Genomic DNA, 16225 nt, shown 5'->3' with positions numbered 1-16225 from the left:
GCGACATTTCTGCAGGCATGGAGGGGAGATGGACAGCTTAATGAGGGAACCCCGGCACTGATGTCACTGTACGGATCGGAGCCATCCTCCACAAGTAGCTGGCATGGTGAGGAGATGGCCACCTTCACGCAGGCCACAGTACTTGATCTCCTGGGCACATGCTGGGGCGCATCTGGCTAAGGAGTAGCCAAAGACATTTCTGCAGGCACAGATCATCTGGCGGGAAGACCAACACCTTCATGCAGGGAACAGCAGTTTCAGGTAATCTCCTGGGCACATTTGGGGCACATCTAGCTAAGGAGGGGAAATGCTTGATACAAGGAAGGCACAGCTGGGGATGTCTAGCACAGATGGCACAGCTGGCTATGGGAGGGATTCTTTATACAGGGATCACATCTGGTGATGGGGAACTGTCTAATACAGGGCGCAAATCTGGCTTATACTAAGTAAGGGGGATGCCCGATACTAAAGGCACGTCTAGCTACTTATACTATGGAGGGAGCTATACCGGGGAGGGGGCGATGGTGGTGGTGGTGGGGGGGGCTTATATGCGAGTCAATCACTTTTTCCTGCTTTTTGGGGGGAAAGTGGGTACTTCGGCTTATATGCGGGTCGGCTTATATGCGAGTATATACGGTATATTCCAAAATATAATGTCGGTCTAATTTAATTTAATTTTTGAAAAACCAGCTCAAAGTGCGGGTGAGAATTTTCTATTGAGCGCTATTGCAGATAGAGGAGTGTTGATCCAGGGATTTTTTTTCTTAATGCCATGTGGAGTCAAGGGCCCATATGCAATTAACTTTTTCACCTGAGTTATCTCCTAGGAGATAATTTTCATATCCTCTTTAAAATAGTTTTCAAGCAGTTTACAATGCAAAAGGTACCTAAAAATAGGTGAAAAAGTACTATTAAAGTTATTTTGAGTATTTTCTTGTTTGCTGATGGTTTAAAAGGCATTTTATGACAAGGTGCAAAAATATCACGTAGGAGAAAACTCAGGTGAAAAGGTGAATTGCATATGGCCCAAGGAGTTTTTTCTCTTTTAGGGCTAATTGGTCCAAGGCTTGTAAGGGTTTTTCTCCTCCCTCTGGAGGAACAGAGATTTTTGAGGGTTCCCGGCTAGTATTGTACTATATACTTTCTGGTTGCACCCGATGGGCATACGTATGTCTTTTTTCAACCAAACTATGTAACGCCAGAAACTGGGTGCCACATGATCAAACGTACATAAACTTAATCATTTGCACAAGACTTCTCTACTGGCACTGTGATTTGCATACAGCTACAAACATTTCTTAATGATGTTGCAATTTCACTTGTGGTGGTATGTCTCAATATAGCAGAAAAATTATCAAAAGCATAATTTAGGTAATAAAGGTCTGTGTGCCTAAACCCAGTATTTTTTTTTACATTACCTAGAGGAAAGTGGGGAGCCTTGTGTATACAGTATATACTAATAAACCAAACTTCCTTACCTGGCGTTGGCGTTGCCATATTCATGGCAGGTGTACCAACAGGCGTTTTACCAGGGGTCAACACAGGAGTACTACCACCCATCTGACTGGCTGGAGTTTCATCCCAACGTGACTTTCTTTTGCTTGCTCCAGGTGTTGGCGTTTCACCAACTGATTCACCACCACGATCTGTACGAGGAGTTTCAGCCCATCCACTTCCATGACCAGGAGTGTCTGGAATTATAAGAAAATTGCAATTTGTTAGGAGTTATTCCAGTTAATCCTTTATATTATATATACTGAACATTCTGAATAGCAACAGCCTCAAATTTACTGTAGCAAGTGTTCCACATTCAAACAATTTGAATAGGGGTTTACATGGAGCAAAAGGTCCAGTTTTGTCAAATACATCACAAATTTATTCACAAATTTGTTTCGTTTTTTATACAACTTGTAGCTTCAAGTGCAGAGTACAACCGATGAGTTGTCGGACTTTGCATTTGGAGCTACATATCGTATGAAATTGAAAGAATTAGAATTAAAAAGTAAAGCATGTTACTACACAGGACTTTATGCTCCAATGTAACTGTCTGAATGTGTTATGTACATTAGCGGGAGGAGCTTACTATATTATATAGTCTGGTTTGAAGGTTTACTTTTTTCCCTCTGTTACAAAGTAAAGATTAATAAAATATGACAGTTTTCTGTCCACAAATCCGCCTGCTTCAGACTCAAACATTTTTTGGTGACACTCCTACAATCATATTTTGTGGGGAAAAGGATAAGTACCCACAGCATTATCTCTTTTTGCTGTTTTGGTATTATAGAAGCAAGCTTTACACAGCCCAGAGGTGATGTAACATAGTTCTACGTATGTGAGATCTTACAACACATTTGTGCTATACAGTGTAAGAGACTGGGTATAAAAAGAACTGATTTTACATAATTATTTAATGGTTAAAGCAGGGGTCCCACCTGAATAATCTGCATGTGAAGTGAGGTATCACAGGGGGGGGATTTGTATCAGATTTCAGAGGCATTTTAACTGTGTCCTCCTTGTGCTACCATTGTACCTTTTAACACAAAAAGTACAAGGGGACACGAGAGGCCCTGTATGGGACTGAGGGAGCAAGGAAGAGGAGGGGGACACAATGGAGGGTCACCCTCCATTGTGCCCCCCTCCCCTCCTGTGCTTCACCAGCCCCATGCAGAGTATAATGCGCAGTGAAGCAGCAGCCAGTGTTTCACCTGCTCCGGCACCTCCATGCAATGAGAAATGTCTTCGCTCTCACAGCTTCCCCTGATCGAGTGATTACACACGACAGGTAATGGGGAAGCCTTGAGGAACAGAAGACGTCGCTAATTGCGTGGAGGCACCCACAGCAGGTGATAAGTGCTGCTGCTTTCCTGCATATTACTCTGTATGTTGGGGGAGCACAGGACAGGGAATCCCGACAGTAACAGCATTAGGTTATTACTTTCGGGCTTAGTTTACTATTTATTCAATGTTACATAGTACTACATGAGACAGTCCCTGCAAAAGGAATGTAACTACAAGTGTCGTACTGAGAAAAGGTCCAATCATATTAGAAATGACTGCCTACCCTCCTGCCCACACCACCCACCCAATAAACCACAAGATTGGAGATCCCTTCTAAGGCTAAATTCACAGAAGTATGTTGTGGTGAGGCATAACTGCCATATTGTAACAGTTTGCTGCACTGCAATGACTAACCAATAACAACTAAAAATTTGCATAGTAGTAGAGCTTAGTTTAAATAAGTCCAGAATTAAGTGATACTGAGAAAATAGTCTTTCAATCCACACCAAACTTCCAGCAATGAGAATGTTACAGGACAAGGTCCTCACACTGAGTGAATGCCACTCCCTTACGATAGAAAGGAAGGAACAGCCTAACCCTACCGCATTTCTCTGCTAGGCAGTGTTGCCAACCGTCAGTAAATAAGTCAACAAATCTGGGCTGTCAGTAAAGTCCATGAAAAAATTAGTGGTGTCAGTAAAAAAACACTCTCTTTTCCACAAGATCACAGCACTTACTGCTTATCAGTTCAGGTATCACTCTGGAATGTAAGGTACATTCACATGGCAGATTTTTCCAAATGACAGGTCGTTTGGACGTCAAATCGGGCGTGTGTACAGTCGGTCGTTCAGTAGATAACACTGGTTTTGACAGATCCGCCACGGGTCGTTTGGAAAAATCCACCGTGTGTATGAGCCTGTACCCTGCTCTATCTAAAGGTGGCCATACATCTGTAGACTTGGCGGCAGATCAACCATCAGATAAGACAATTTTCTTGATCGCACATGCTGGAAAATCTAGGTTGGCATGCTCGATCAGGCGTGCAGTGGTAAGGGCTGTGATAGTCGAGAAAAAATGTGACGGAAATCCCCAGTTACATCCCCCAATGTAAATGTATCAAAGTACCCCCTCCAGATGCCGTGCATTAATACTTCACCTGTCCGGTGTCCGCCACGGCACTCTTCTTCCTCATTCGAGCCCCACGTGGTTGCCGGTGTATTGCACGTAGGGTGCATGTGTGATATCTTTCATTTAATTTCAATAATATTGGATGTCAGTAAAAAAAGTGTTCTGTCAGTAAATTTTTTGTGCTTTGTCAGTAAAAATGTATTTCCGAGGTTGGCAACACTGCTGCTAGGGCGTATATACTCAGTGAAAATGACCCTATTACCTAAGATTTTGTATTTGTTTAGAGCTTTACCTATTAGAATTGCTAGAAAAGACGTGGAGGTTTTGCAGTCTAAAATTACTAACTTTATTTGGAAGGGTAGGAGGCCCAGAATCAATTATCTTCACTTAGCATGCCATACACTTCGGGGGGGGGGGGAGGATTAGGTGTCCCAAGTATTATCCACAACGCAGCAGCTAGGTTAGCACAATTAATGCTGTGGTCGTCTCCCAGAGGTACAGTTAGGTGGGTAGATTTAGAACAAGAAATTATTCCCCCTTTCCCAATTAGATGTCTTCTGTGGACTTCTAGGCCCTGTTTAGATATTTATGCTCTCCCGATTCCTTTACATGAGTCCATCATGACTAAAAGATCTCTTGTTAAAATGCTGGATCAGCTAGGCTTTTTTTTCTAGTTTAGAATCATTGTTTTACAACGCAGACTTCCCTCTGGGAATTTGTGGCTTAGCCTGGGGCATTTGAAAATCTAGAGGCATAAATTCTATAGGAGACCTAATGAGGGATAGCCTCCACTTGTCTTGGTGGCAACTGCAAGAGAAATTTAAATTTACCAGATTCAGAAGCTTTCAGGTACCTAAACAGAACACTTTTTGCAATCTCTGTGTTCACGCGGTTCGTATCCAGTTGGTTCTGGCCTAGAAAAGATGGCTTTGTCTCACCCATTCCCTGATGGGCTTATTTCCTCTCTATATCACGAACTCTGGTACTCCAAACACAATGCATTCTCCAAAGCCATGTTGAAATGGCAAGATAGACTGAACGATTCTTGGGGACGCAGGGCAATGGGGGGCTATCTTTCTGGGTATGGCCACATCGTCAAGAAATACATTAACGTGAACCTCCAGACTAAAAATCGACTCAGCAGCACTGAAAAGGCCGGGTGTTTCTTTAACAGTTTCACAGCATCAGGACTTTGTTTATCTTATACAAGCCTCATTTTTAGATGCACAGAAGAAAACTGCCCGGGCATTTTCCCCCTGATGCTGTGCAAAGCATGATGGAATTTCTGATGTTGTTTCTCTCGTTCTGCTGTTTTGGTGCAATTTTTTTTTTTTACATTTTGAATTTGACATTTGAAGCCTAGCATGTGCAGCTGGGAGGGGTGATCAGGACACAGGACACAGGACAGTTGGAACTGTGTCTCCTGCTCCGTGTCACCTCCTTTCAACCAAAAAGATGGCTGCCCCCATGACAAAGATGGCAGCCCCCATGAATCACAAACATTTGCCTGTTCTTTTAAAACAGGGCAAGTAAGATATTACCAATCTATTCTAATTAACATAACTAATGTAACTTAATGACAGTATGTTTGTTTAGGCTGAAGTTCCCCTTTAACTAAGTAACATAATTATAAGATCTTATTTGACTGGTACAGTACACCTGCCCAATTGTTTAAATGGTGATTGCTCCCATCTGACTTTGACATCTCTGAAGTTTTTGTTGATGTGCATCCACTGCTGATCAAGCTCACTGTTGGTGGTTGTGCCCTCTGATAGCTGACTTTTGGAATGCGTGTTACTCGCTGGCATCTGAAGTGTTAGATAGACAAGGTTACCCGGACCCGGGGTCTGCACTGTTCCATAGGCCTCTCCCTCGACTCTCCAAACATCAGAACAAACTCCTGGGTCACATGTGCAACGCTGCAAAATCTCTACTAGCTAAAACCTGGAAATCCTCCCCACCCTCTAGGAGTGAACTGATAAATAGAATAATTCACTTATGTGTTAGAGAAAAATCACCTCAATACGGGAGACTACTTCTCAGTTCGATATGGTTTGGGATCCTTGGTCCACATGGGCAGCCTCAAACATCTCTTGTTAATGCACATTCCCTACTTGACCTGTTTGCATTTAGATAACGGTTTGTATACTGCATTTCACATCAATGCTGTTTCTCTTACTAATGATTTTCAAGCATGACTGTTACTATTGTACATCTGATGTTTTATGTGCAACATTTTTCTTATTTCAAAAATAAAAAGATAATTGAAAGGGGTGCCTGTCCCTTACTTTCTTTCTTTTCAAATGACCCTCTGTAAAATTAGGTCTGCAGTGCCTTGCAGGGTTGGCAAAGAGAAGCTGAAGTGACAGGTATATGGAGGCTGCCATATTAATTTCCTTTTAAACAAAGGCAAATTGCCAGGCAGTCCTGCAAATCATTCAGCATCTGTAGTGTCTGAATCACACACCTGAAACGAGCATGCAGATAATCTTCACATTTTGTCAGAAAAATGCTTGAAAAATACTTGTTTGGCCTTCTTGTTCAGGGTCTATGGCTAGAGGTATTAGAAACAATGGATCAGCAGGACAGTCAGGCAACTGGTGGTGTTTAAAAGGGAATAACTAGGTCAGCCTCCATATCCTCACTTCAGGTGTCCTTAACTTTGCCAGCCGTAACCCCGAGCGTAGCTTGGGGTAAGGAAAAGATGACAGAAGCAGTAACTGGAGCTACGTTCGGGGTAGCTAAATAACAGGCGCCTGCAGCTAACCTGGGTCCCGCGATCGGCACTGCTCAGTGGGACTCCAGGCCTCCCTTGCTGGCCACCAGAATCCCCATCTCCTCCGTTCTTTTTCCAGGATCCCAGCAGCCAAACCGATTAGCGGTGCAGCGCGATGGGTCAATGTAGTGATCATCAGGGGCGGTGCAGGAAATGTAAAAATGTTAAAGGTGATTGGCCCAATTATGCATTGTATTGGATACAAGTGTTGCAAGTGGATAAATGCAATTGTATCCAATACAATGTATCCATTTGGTTTCCAACTGCTTCTAAGCTAAGTGCTTCTGCTGATCTGCCTTATACTCTGCCTTACTGTTGCCGATTTTTGCCTGCATTTTGACTGCTCTCCGCCTGCCCCAACTTCTGCCTGCCATCTACTATGGCCTCAGCCTCTAGAAGGCGTCTCTCACTGCAAGCTCTGATGGAGTTTGAGGACAGCGATCCTGATCTGCAATCACTGGTGGACTTGAGTGAAAGCGATGCACCTGGAGATCTGTCATCACGAGGGTGACAGTGACCATTACAGAGGCTAGTGGTGTGCACATTTGACACTAGTCAGGCTCCGCCAGTGCCCTTACGTTTACTATTTACTGGGGAGCCTGGCCTGAAGGTAGACTGTGAGCACAACTACCTGGCCTACTTGCAGCCCTATTTCAATGGATGCAGTCATTGGAAAAATAGTGGAGGAAACAAACCGCTATGTCAGGCAGCAACTGGCTGCTCCACATAAGCGCTTTTCAAGGAGAGCAAAACATGGGCTGGCTTTTTTTCGGCCTAATTATTCGGGGGAGGGGCAACTACGGAGTGACGATTAACTCTGTGCTTTCTTTTATATAACAAAGGCTAATGCGTGATCACAGATACTTTTTATAGTTCCCAAAGAAGTACCAATGAAGTGAACTACTGCATCGTATGTCCTTGCCAGAAAAAGTACATAGGCAGGACTAAGGCCACATACACACAGACCATAGTCTTTTGTAAATGAAAGATCACAGACCAATTTTACCCCCTTCCATTGGTCTGTGATCTTTCATTTTCAAAAGACTATGGTCCGATGTGTGTATGAGCCTTAAGAGGGAACTGAAAGAAATAATGACCACTTTATTAACGAGAGGCTGCCTCTGCAAACAGGGCTGCTGAAACTTTTCTACTTTTTTTTGTGGAAAACCATTTTTATTTTGAAACTTTTCTACTTTACATTTTTTAACCTAACCTCTTACTTTACTACTCTGTGTGCTCAACGTAGGCTGCACAGTACATTTTGTTTTTATAAATTTGAGGCTGTACATAGAAATTTTTGGAGAGGAATGTGGTGCAGCTGAACATGGATGTGTCCAGAGTCCCGACAGTCAGCAGAACCACTCAACAAACCTTCTCCTGGCTCCTCCTCGGTACCGCTCCGAGTTCCTGTGGCACTGCTGATAGCAAATTGGGCTCCCGCTGCACCACACCACCACTGACGCTGGTCTCCCAGAGCTCCCTTTAGTAGAGGCAGGTGAGCCCTTGCCGCTATCGTGGACATCCTTTCCTGGCCAACCACCAGCCACAACTGCCGCCGAGCTCCACCCATCCCAAGGGTCGCCGTCCTCCGCCACGGTACCTGAGAGGTCCTCCACCACCGGACTGCTCTGACCTCCAGCCGCCAACCACAGTCAGCCCACCCAAGTGGCTCCGTCCTCTGCTGCGGCCCTCATCCATCTGATTGTGCCAGCTGCTGCCGCTATCCACTGCAACAGGGCACTGTAATCAGCTGTGTCAGGCAGTTGGCTTCCCGCGTGGCACCGGTGAATCCCCCTACCATCAGCCACAGGTCTCCGGGCCCGCACACGTGTTCCTGTCCCTCGCCATCGCTTCAGCACGTGGTCTCTGGTTCGAGCGATACCACCACCCCTTCACACACAGAACCACGGGCCCAAGGAGATGGGCTCTACTCAGACACAGGTAATCAAAACTTCGTTCTTGCCAGCCATGCTTGCGGGTATCTGCTGTACTGGAGAATCTGACCTGATTTTTACCTCCTGTGCTTGAACTTTTTTTTTTGTTTCAATAATTTTTTATTAAGTAACCAGTAATAAGGAACATAACAGGTACAATAATCCGTCTGGTCCATTAATGCAATTTTAAGTTTGTGCTACATAAATCACAATTAGTTTGAGTTCAAGCGTATACAACATTGATATATTTCGATATAGTAATTGTACGTAAACTTCAGCAAACAACCACTTTGGATTATAAGGTTCACCTTATCAAGCAAATTCTGGGCTGCCAGAAGCAGCAAACAGTGTCTTATTACTTATAACTGGCACGTCCCTACCTGGGGTCTATGACCCCAGACATGGGGCGCTTTTAATTCTAACCATATATTATTTATGATAACTATTACCAGGGCCTACCTTCGTTGAGGCGACCTTGGTGCAGCGCTAAGTAAAGGTACCAGACGGTTGTACTAGCCAGAAGGAAGATTCGGCAAAGAGAGGCCGAGATAGGCCAGAAGAAGAAGAGGAATAAGGAAGAAAGAGAAAAGAAAGAAAAGGGGCAAGGGGAAGAGGTCCGCCAGGGACTGGAGCCCAATAAAACAGATTACTCAGGGTTTATACAAAGCTTCACAGAGTTCCAAGTGTGGGTGGTGGCAGTACGTGAAAGTATTGCGAGTACAAGGGCTCCCAAACTTTTTCAAAACTGGCTACTGTGTCTGTGTGGATAGCCAACATTTTACCAAAAAACATAGCCTGGCCCAAGCGTTGTAGTACCGATTGATATGAGAGGGTGGGAGTCCTCCAAGCTGCAGCTATGACCTGCTTAGTTGCAGATAGGATATGTGTTATTAATTTAAGTTGTTTCGAGGGAAATCCCTTCGGCGTGAACCCCAGTAAAGCTGTTTCAGGTGTCTTTGGGAAAGGGCCACCAACAATTGAAAAAATTAGCTGGTACACTCTGTGCCAAAGTCTCCTTACTTTAAGGCATTTCCACCATATATGCAAGTATGAACCCTCCTGAGAACAGCCACGAAAGCATCGCGCCGTGTTTTTATTGTTAAACTTAGCTAGTCTGTTTGGTGTGAGATACCATCGGAACAACACCTTTATATTGGTTTCAACCACATTTGAGCAGATAGAGGATTTGTGCACATTACACCAAATTACATTCAAGTCCTCCTGTTCAAGGTTAAGATTCATGTCTTGTTCCCATTTTTGTATATAAGATGGCTTGCTGTTCCCAGGAGGGGCAACTAAGTCAGCATAAATAGACGAGATCATACCTGGAGCAGCAGGGTCTCTATAACATCTATGCTCGAATGGGGTGCGAGTTAGCAGGGAGTCTACCCCTTTGACTATAGTTTGAACAAAATGTTTTATTTGCAGATACCTGAAGATCTCGGATCCCGGCAACTTCCTATTCTCAACCAATGTTTGGAATGATTTAACGTCTACATCTGTGACTAGGTCGTATAGCAGGGTGAGATTTGCTTCTTTCCAGTTAGAAAAGGCCTTTGTGTCATTGATGCCTGGAAGGAATAAAGGGTGTCCCATGATTGACGTTAAGGGCCGGTGAGGGGACATTAGGTGACTTCTTTTTCTCACGCTGTCCCAGATTTTAAGTGTATGCCTAATGATTGGGTTGTTTATTTTCCCTCGAGATTTAGAGTCTACCCATAACAGATTAGAAAGTAGAATTGGATGGCAACTTTCCCGTTCCATAAGTACCCATTTTGGCGGGTTATGGGATGCGTGCCATAGGGCAGCCTGGGCAATTTGCGCAGCTTGGTAGTATTTATTAACGTTAGGGATCCCCAACCCCCCTTCTAATTTTAATCTGTACAAGGTTTGCCTAGCTATTCTGGGTTTGATATTGCCCCAGATAAAAGAGTTAATTGTTACTTGTAGTTGAGCCAACGTATTCTGGGGTACGTGAGCCGGAAGAACTCTAAAATAATACAGGAGCTTGGGGAGGATCACCATCTTCACAGCTGCAATCCTGCCTGTCCAGGATATGGAGTACTTTTTCCAACTCTCCAAAAGAAGTTTTAGTTTATGCAAGAGGGGGGGGGGGGGTAATTGGCCTTAAATGTGTCAGCATAACATGGCGTCAGTGAAATACCGAGATATGGGAGTTTAAAGGGTTCCCATTGGAACTCAAAGCTTGTCTGTAGTCTTTTGACCAGGGTATCGTCTAATGTGATATTTAAAGCTTTTGACTTTTTGCCATTTATACTGAGGCCTGAAAAGTCTTCAAATTGCATTAGTAATATTGATAGGTTTGGGAGAGAAATTAATGGATTAGATAAAGAGAGAATCACGTCATCAGCATATAGATTGATTTTATGCTGTGTCCCATTGATGTTTATTCCTGTTATGTCAGGTTGATTTCTAATCATGGCCGCCAGGGGCTCAATGGCCAGAGCAAACAGCAGTGGAGACAACGGGCAACCCTGACGAGTGCCTCTCGAAATAGGGAAACGTGAAGATTTGAAACCATTATATTGGATAAATGCTTGAACTTTTTTTTTATGCTAGGGACTTCCTGCCCTCTGAACTATGGGGGCTATCTGATGTTGTGCTGTTCTGCTGTTCTTAATGCTGCACTCCTAACTTGTTGGACAGGGGGTGGGGGAATATCTATCTGCTGTACTGCGGATGCAGTACTTTCAATGCTGCACACCCTGCTTGACGAACTGCGAAAGCGATCTGATATATTGGGAGAGGGCAATCTGATATCTGCACTGCTTGCTCGTCTGCAGAGGCGATCTGATACTTGCACTGATTGATGGTCTGTGCGGATGATCTGATATTGTACTGCTAGATGGACTGTGTTGGGGTGATCTGATATTTGCACTCAAATGGCCGCGCCAGAAATCCGTAACAGCTCTTGCCGTCCAAGATCCTTAAAAAAAATGAACACAACAAACCAGAACTTCTCATAGTGAGTATTGCCTCCATCAGTGACACCCTTGTGCATAAACACACACTGCGTGAGGGAAATAGGTAGCTGTCACCAGGGTTACTGGGGGATCACACCCCCCCCTTGCTTTCCCTGCTCACCAGAAAGTTTCCTGATAGTGTTGCATATCATGAGATATCAGAAGTATCCGACCTGCAGTGCCTTTAAAAACATCAAAAGAACTTTCATAGCGTAAAAAAGTTTTAATAAAAGCCCAAAGGCCCCTGATGAGTCACAACCCATAACGTGACGAAACGCGTAGGGCGGAGCTTGCAGGATGCACGCTGTAATACCATTCATCATAGGAGACGCGGCCTGGGCATGTGAGAGGTGACCGGAGCTGGCGGCGATGTGGTATTGTGTTATGTGATATGCTATTACGCAAGTCTATTTTATGTACGCAGTTTTTTACGTGGGGGCCTTTGGGTTTTTATTAAAACTTTTTTACGCTATGAAAGTTCTTTTGATGTTTTTAAAGGCTCCGCAGGTCGGATACTTCTGATATCTCATGATATGCAACACTATCAGGAAACTTTCTGGTGAGCAGGGAAAGCAAGGGGGGTGTGTGATCCCCCAGTAACCCTGGTGACAGCTACCTATTTTCCCTCACGCAGTGTGTGTTTATGCACAAGGGTGTCACTGATGAGGCAATACTCACTATGAGAAGTTCTGGTTTGTGGTGTTCATTTTTTAAGGATCTTGGACGGCAAGAGCTGTTACGGATTTCTGGCGCGGCCATTTGTGTGCATTATATACGTGACTGGGACTTGTCTCTGTGTATGGTCAGCAGCCCAAACAAGAAAGTGGGGACTGAGCGCAACATCACGGTGAAAATCTTTCTGATATTTGCACTGCTTGATGAACTGTAGGGGCGATCTGATATTTGCTCTGCCTGATGGACTGTGGGGCGATCTGATATTGCACTGCTTGATGAGCTGCGGGGGTGATCTGATGTTGCATTGCTTGATGGACTGTGGGGGCGATCTGATATTTGCACTGCACTCCTGGCTGGGGAACTGGTGGAAACTCCAACGCATGTACAGTATGCAGAGGCATGAACCTTTTTATGCGCCATGTGCGTGAACTTTTTCCTCACACAACTATGCCTTCCTTGCCAACCCTCCCCCCACGCACCACTTTTTCCAGGGCACAGCTCCTCAAATGGGAACGTAGCACAGCCCGGCCCCCCAAGGGCAGACAATCTGAGACTGTCTGGAGCCACATCCAGGAACTCATTACCCCAGTGCCTGTGCCACGTAATGACCCGAGGAAAAGAGGCTGTCGAGCGGGTGTCAAAGTGAGGCGAAGGAGGAAGGGCTTGCGGTCAGCTATCCCCACGGTCCTGCTAGCAAACGTTTGCTCCCTCCCCAACAAGTTGGATGAATTGCGGCTCCTCAGCAACAAGAGGGAACTTGGCAGCAACGCTCCAATCCAATTTTCTGCTTCACAGAAACATGGCTCCACGACGACATCCCTGACATCTTGCATCTTTACATCTCCCAGGTTACAGCCTCATTTGGGCAGACCGTGATATCGCCTTCTCTGAGAAAAGGAAAGGAGGTGGCATCTGTTTCTATATCAGCTCTGCTTGGTGCCTAATACCTCTATACTTGCTAAGAAATGTTCCCCGGATCTCGAAATCATCCTTGTAAACTGCAGGCCAATTTATTCACCCAAGGAGTTCTCCTCCTACGTCCAAGTTGGCGTGTATATTCCACCAGATACCGAGGCCAAGACTGCCATACGTGAGCTTAGCAACACAATCACGCAGTAGGAGACAGCTCTCCCAGACTCGCTGTTCATTATCACGGGGGACTTAAACAAGGCCAACCTCCGCCAGGAGATGCCACACTTCCTTCAGCATGTCACCTGCCCTACCAGGAACACTAACACACTAGACCTTTGCTATACAGTTCTGAAAGATGCATACAAGACGACCCCATGGGCAGCACTAGGCTCATCTGACCACTGCCTCATCCACTTGATACCCACGTACGAGAGACGCCTGGAGACTGCAAAACGCCTGGAAACTGCAAAACCGGTCCTGAAGTCCACCAAGGTAAGGTCAGAGGATGCTAAACTACAACTTCAGGCCTGCTTCAATTGTACAGACTGGAAGGCCTTGAAATTGCCGAACCTAGACGAGTGGGCGGACAATGTGTCCTCGTACATCAGTTTCTGCAAGGATCAATGTATACCAACGAAAACCCTCAGACTGTACCCGAACGACAAACCTTGGTTCAACTACGACAACTGTGAAGGAGCAAGGAGAAAAAGGAGCACAAGTCCGGCAACCAGATGAAATATAGGATAGCAAAAAACATCCTGAACAGGGAACAGTGTGGCCAAAAGGAGCTATGCAGAAAAACTGGAGAAGAACCTCTCGAACGACTCTCGAGCTGTTTGGAAGGGGCTTAAGGCTGCCACTGACTACAAGCCACCACCACCCCCCCCCCTCAGCACGCAACTCCCAGCACCGAGCTTGCTGAGAGCCCAGATCCCCAGGCCCAGACGGAGTGTCGCCATCCCGCCTGAAATAGTGTGCACAGCAGCTTGCTCATGTTCTTTCCTCCATCTTCACCAAATCGCTCCAGGTAGGCAAAGTTCCAGTGTGTTTCAAGAGGTTAGCCATCATCCCTGTCCCCTGTCTCTGATCTCAATTTCAGGCCCGTGGCTCTCACTTCTGTCCAGAAAACCTTTGAAATAGCGTTTTTCCCCTCCTAAAATCTTCTACGGAATCACTGATGGACCCGTTCCAGTTTGCTTACAGAGCAAACAGGTCCACGGACGACGCCATAAACATCTGCCTGGAGCTTGTCAATGACCACTTAGACAAACCGGACTCATACGCCAGGATCCTCCTACTTGACCTTAGTTCTGCGTTCAACACCATCAGTTCCCAAATACTTCAGAAGAATCTTGTCAAGCTCGAGGTCCATCCTACCCTGCGCTTGTGGATCTTGGACTTCTTCAGTAACAGATCCCAGGCCATTAAATTAGGCGCTATCCTCTCAAAACCAAGGCTCACCAACAAACTACGACTAAGGGCAGATGGTAGGCCCGATACGCGTTAGTTGATCCTGTGATTTTATTGCCTTGTCTGTGGATTTTTCTAATAAACATTTCAGCCCTTTTTTTTACCTCATCCTGTTCTGGCTTGCGGATCCTTTTTTGTACTTCTCACCAACACAGGGGCCCCTCAAGGATGTGTACTGTCGCCATTTTTATTCTCCCTGTATACGAACAACTGCAGATCAACATCAGACTGTCAAAGTGATCAAGTTCACTGACGACACCACCATAGTGGGCCTCATCAATTAAAAAATGAAGAGCAGGAGTACCGCCACCAGGTTGAGAGAATCTGCCACTGGGGCAGGGAGAATGCGCCCCCCCCCCCCCCCCCGCATCAATGGCTCGGAAGATGAAATGGTCCCCTGGGCACGTCTCTTGGGCACAACCATCTCCAACCATCTTGATCTGGAAATCCAACACCATATCCACACAGAGAAAGGCCCAGCAGAGGCTTTTTTTCCTCAGCCAACTGAAGTAGTTTGGTACGTCCCAGAAACTCCTGACGAGTTCCTATTCCGCCACAATCGAATCCGTACTATGCTCCTCCATCCTGGTCTGGTACACTGGTTCTGCCGCCAGCGACAGGCACAAACTACAGAGGGTTAGAAGATCAGCGGAGAGGATAATCGGGGAAACCACTCCCCCTCTGGAACGCAGTCTGGAATTGTAGAGGTGGTCCAGAGCATTGAGGATCACCAACGATCCCTCTCATCCAGGATACTGCTTTTTCAGTCGACTCCGTTCAGGTCGGAGGTTTAGGTCCATTGCCACCAGGACCTCAAGGCACAGGAACAGCTTCTTCCCCTCTGCTGTCAACTCTCTGAACTCTCTTCACACACTCCCTACACCCGTTGATAGTCTTCCCTCTCAGTTTTCACAGAACCTGATTGTATTGATGCACCTTACACAATCTGTAGAAAAACTGGGGTTAATACTGAGAAATCATTCATGATGAGAATGATGATCTATTGCAGAGTAGGGTTAAAACGTATTGCAGTGGCATAATTGTGTTTGGAATTGTATTTGTACTGTATTGTGTTTTGTATTACATTTATATTGGGTGTTGTGGTTTTTCAGCCCTGTATGCCAAGCCCAATTCCGGGCACAACCCAGTCATGCTTGGCGAAATCAGTCAATATAAACCTTTCCTATATGCATTTTTTTTGTTTTTTTAAAAAAACCTGTTTTTGCTTTTTCCCTGCAGGTTGACAGATAGCCCATGTATATGTGGTAAGAGTGCATATTACTTAGGAAGTGCAATAGCAAGAGACTTTAAAATCTGTATATTGATTTGACTGCATTATTGGAATCAACACACAAGCTGGAGCTAATTAGCATATAGCACTGCATTATATACAACCCTTTTATACTACTTATACATGTTTTATCAATTATTTATTTTTTAAAACAATAAAACCGGTGTATACGGTTAGCAATTTAACAGGCTCAGCATTTTCATAAAATACTTTGGAAAAATCTTGAGATATACCGTATTTTTCGGACTAGAAGACGCACTTTTTCTCCCCCAAAAGT

General features: G+C 45.1%; 1 protein-coding gene across 3 annotated transcripts in view; it reads right to left on the bottom strand.

Moving 5' to 3' along the window:
- The window catches only part of SF3B1 (splicing factor 3b subunit 1), a 315589-nt gene that overhangs the window by 164756 nt on the left and 134608 nt on the right, over positions 1-16225 (bottom strand). For all 3 annotated transcript variants that reach the window (XM_068244953.1, XM_068244952.1, XM_068244954.1), the window contains one exon: positions 1479-1691. In XM_068244953.1, coding sequence (XP_068101054.1) covers positions 1479-1691 — 213 coding nt within the window. The remainder of the gene's footprint in view (positions 1-1478; positions 1692-16225) is intronic.

Source organism: Hyperolius riggenbachi, chromosome 7, assembly GCF_040937935.1.
Source record: "Hyperolius riggenbachi isolate aHypRig1 chromosome 7, aHypRig1.pri, whole genome shotgun sequence".
In the NCBI taxonomy this organism is placed as follows: domain Eukaryota; kingdom Metazoa; phylum Chordata; class Amphibia; order Anura; family Hyperoliidae; genus Hyperolius; species Hyperolius riggenbachi.
This window is presented reverse-complemented; position numbering and strand designations above follow the sequence as displayed.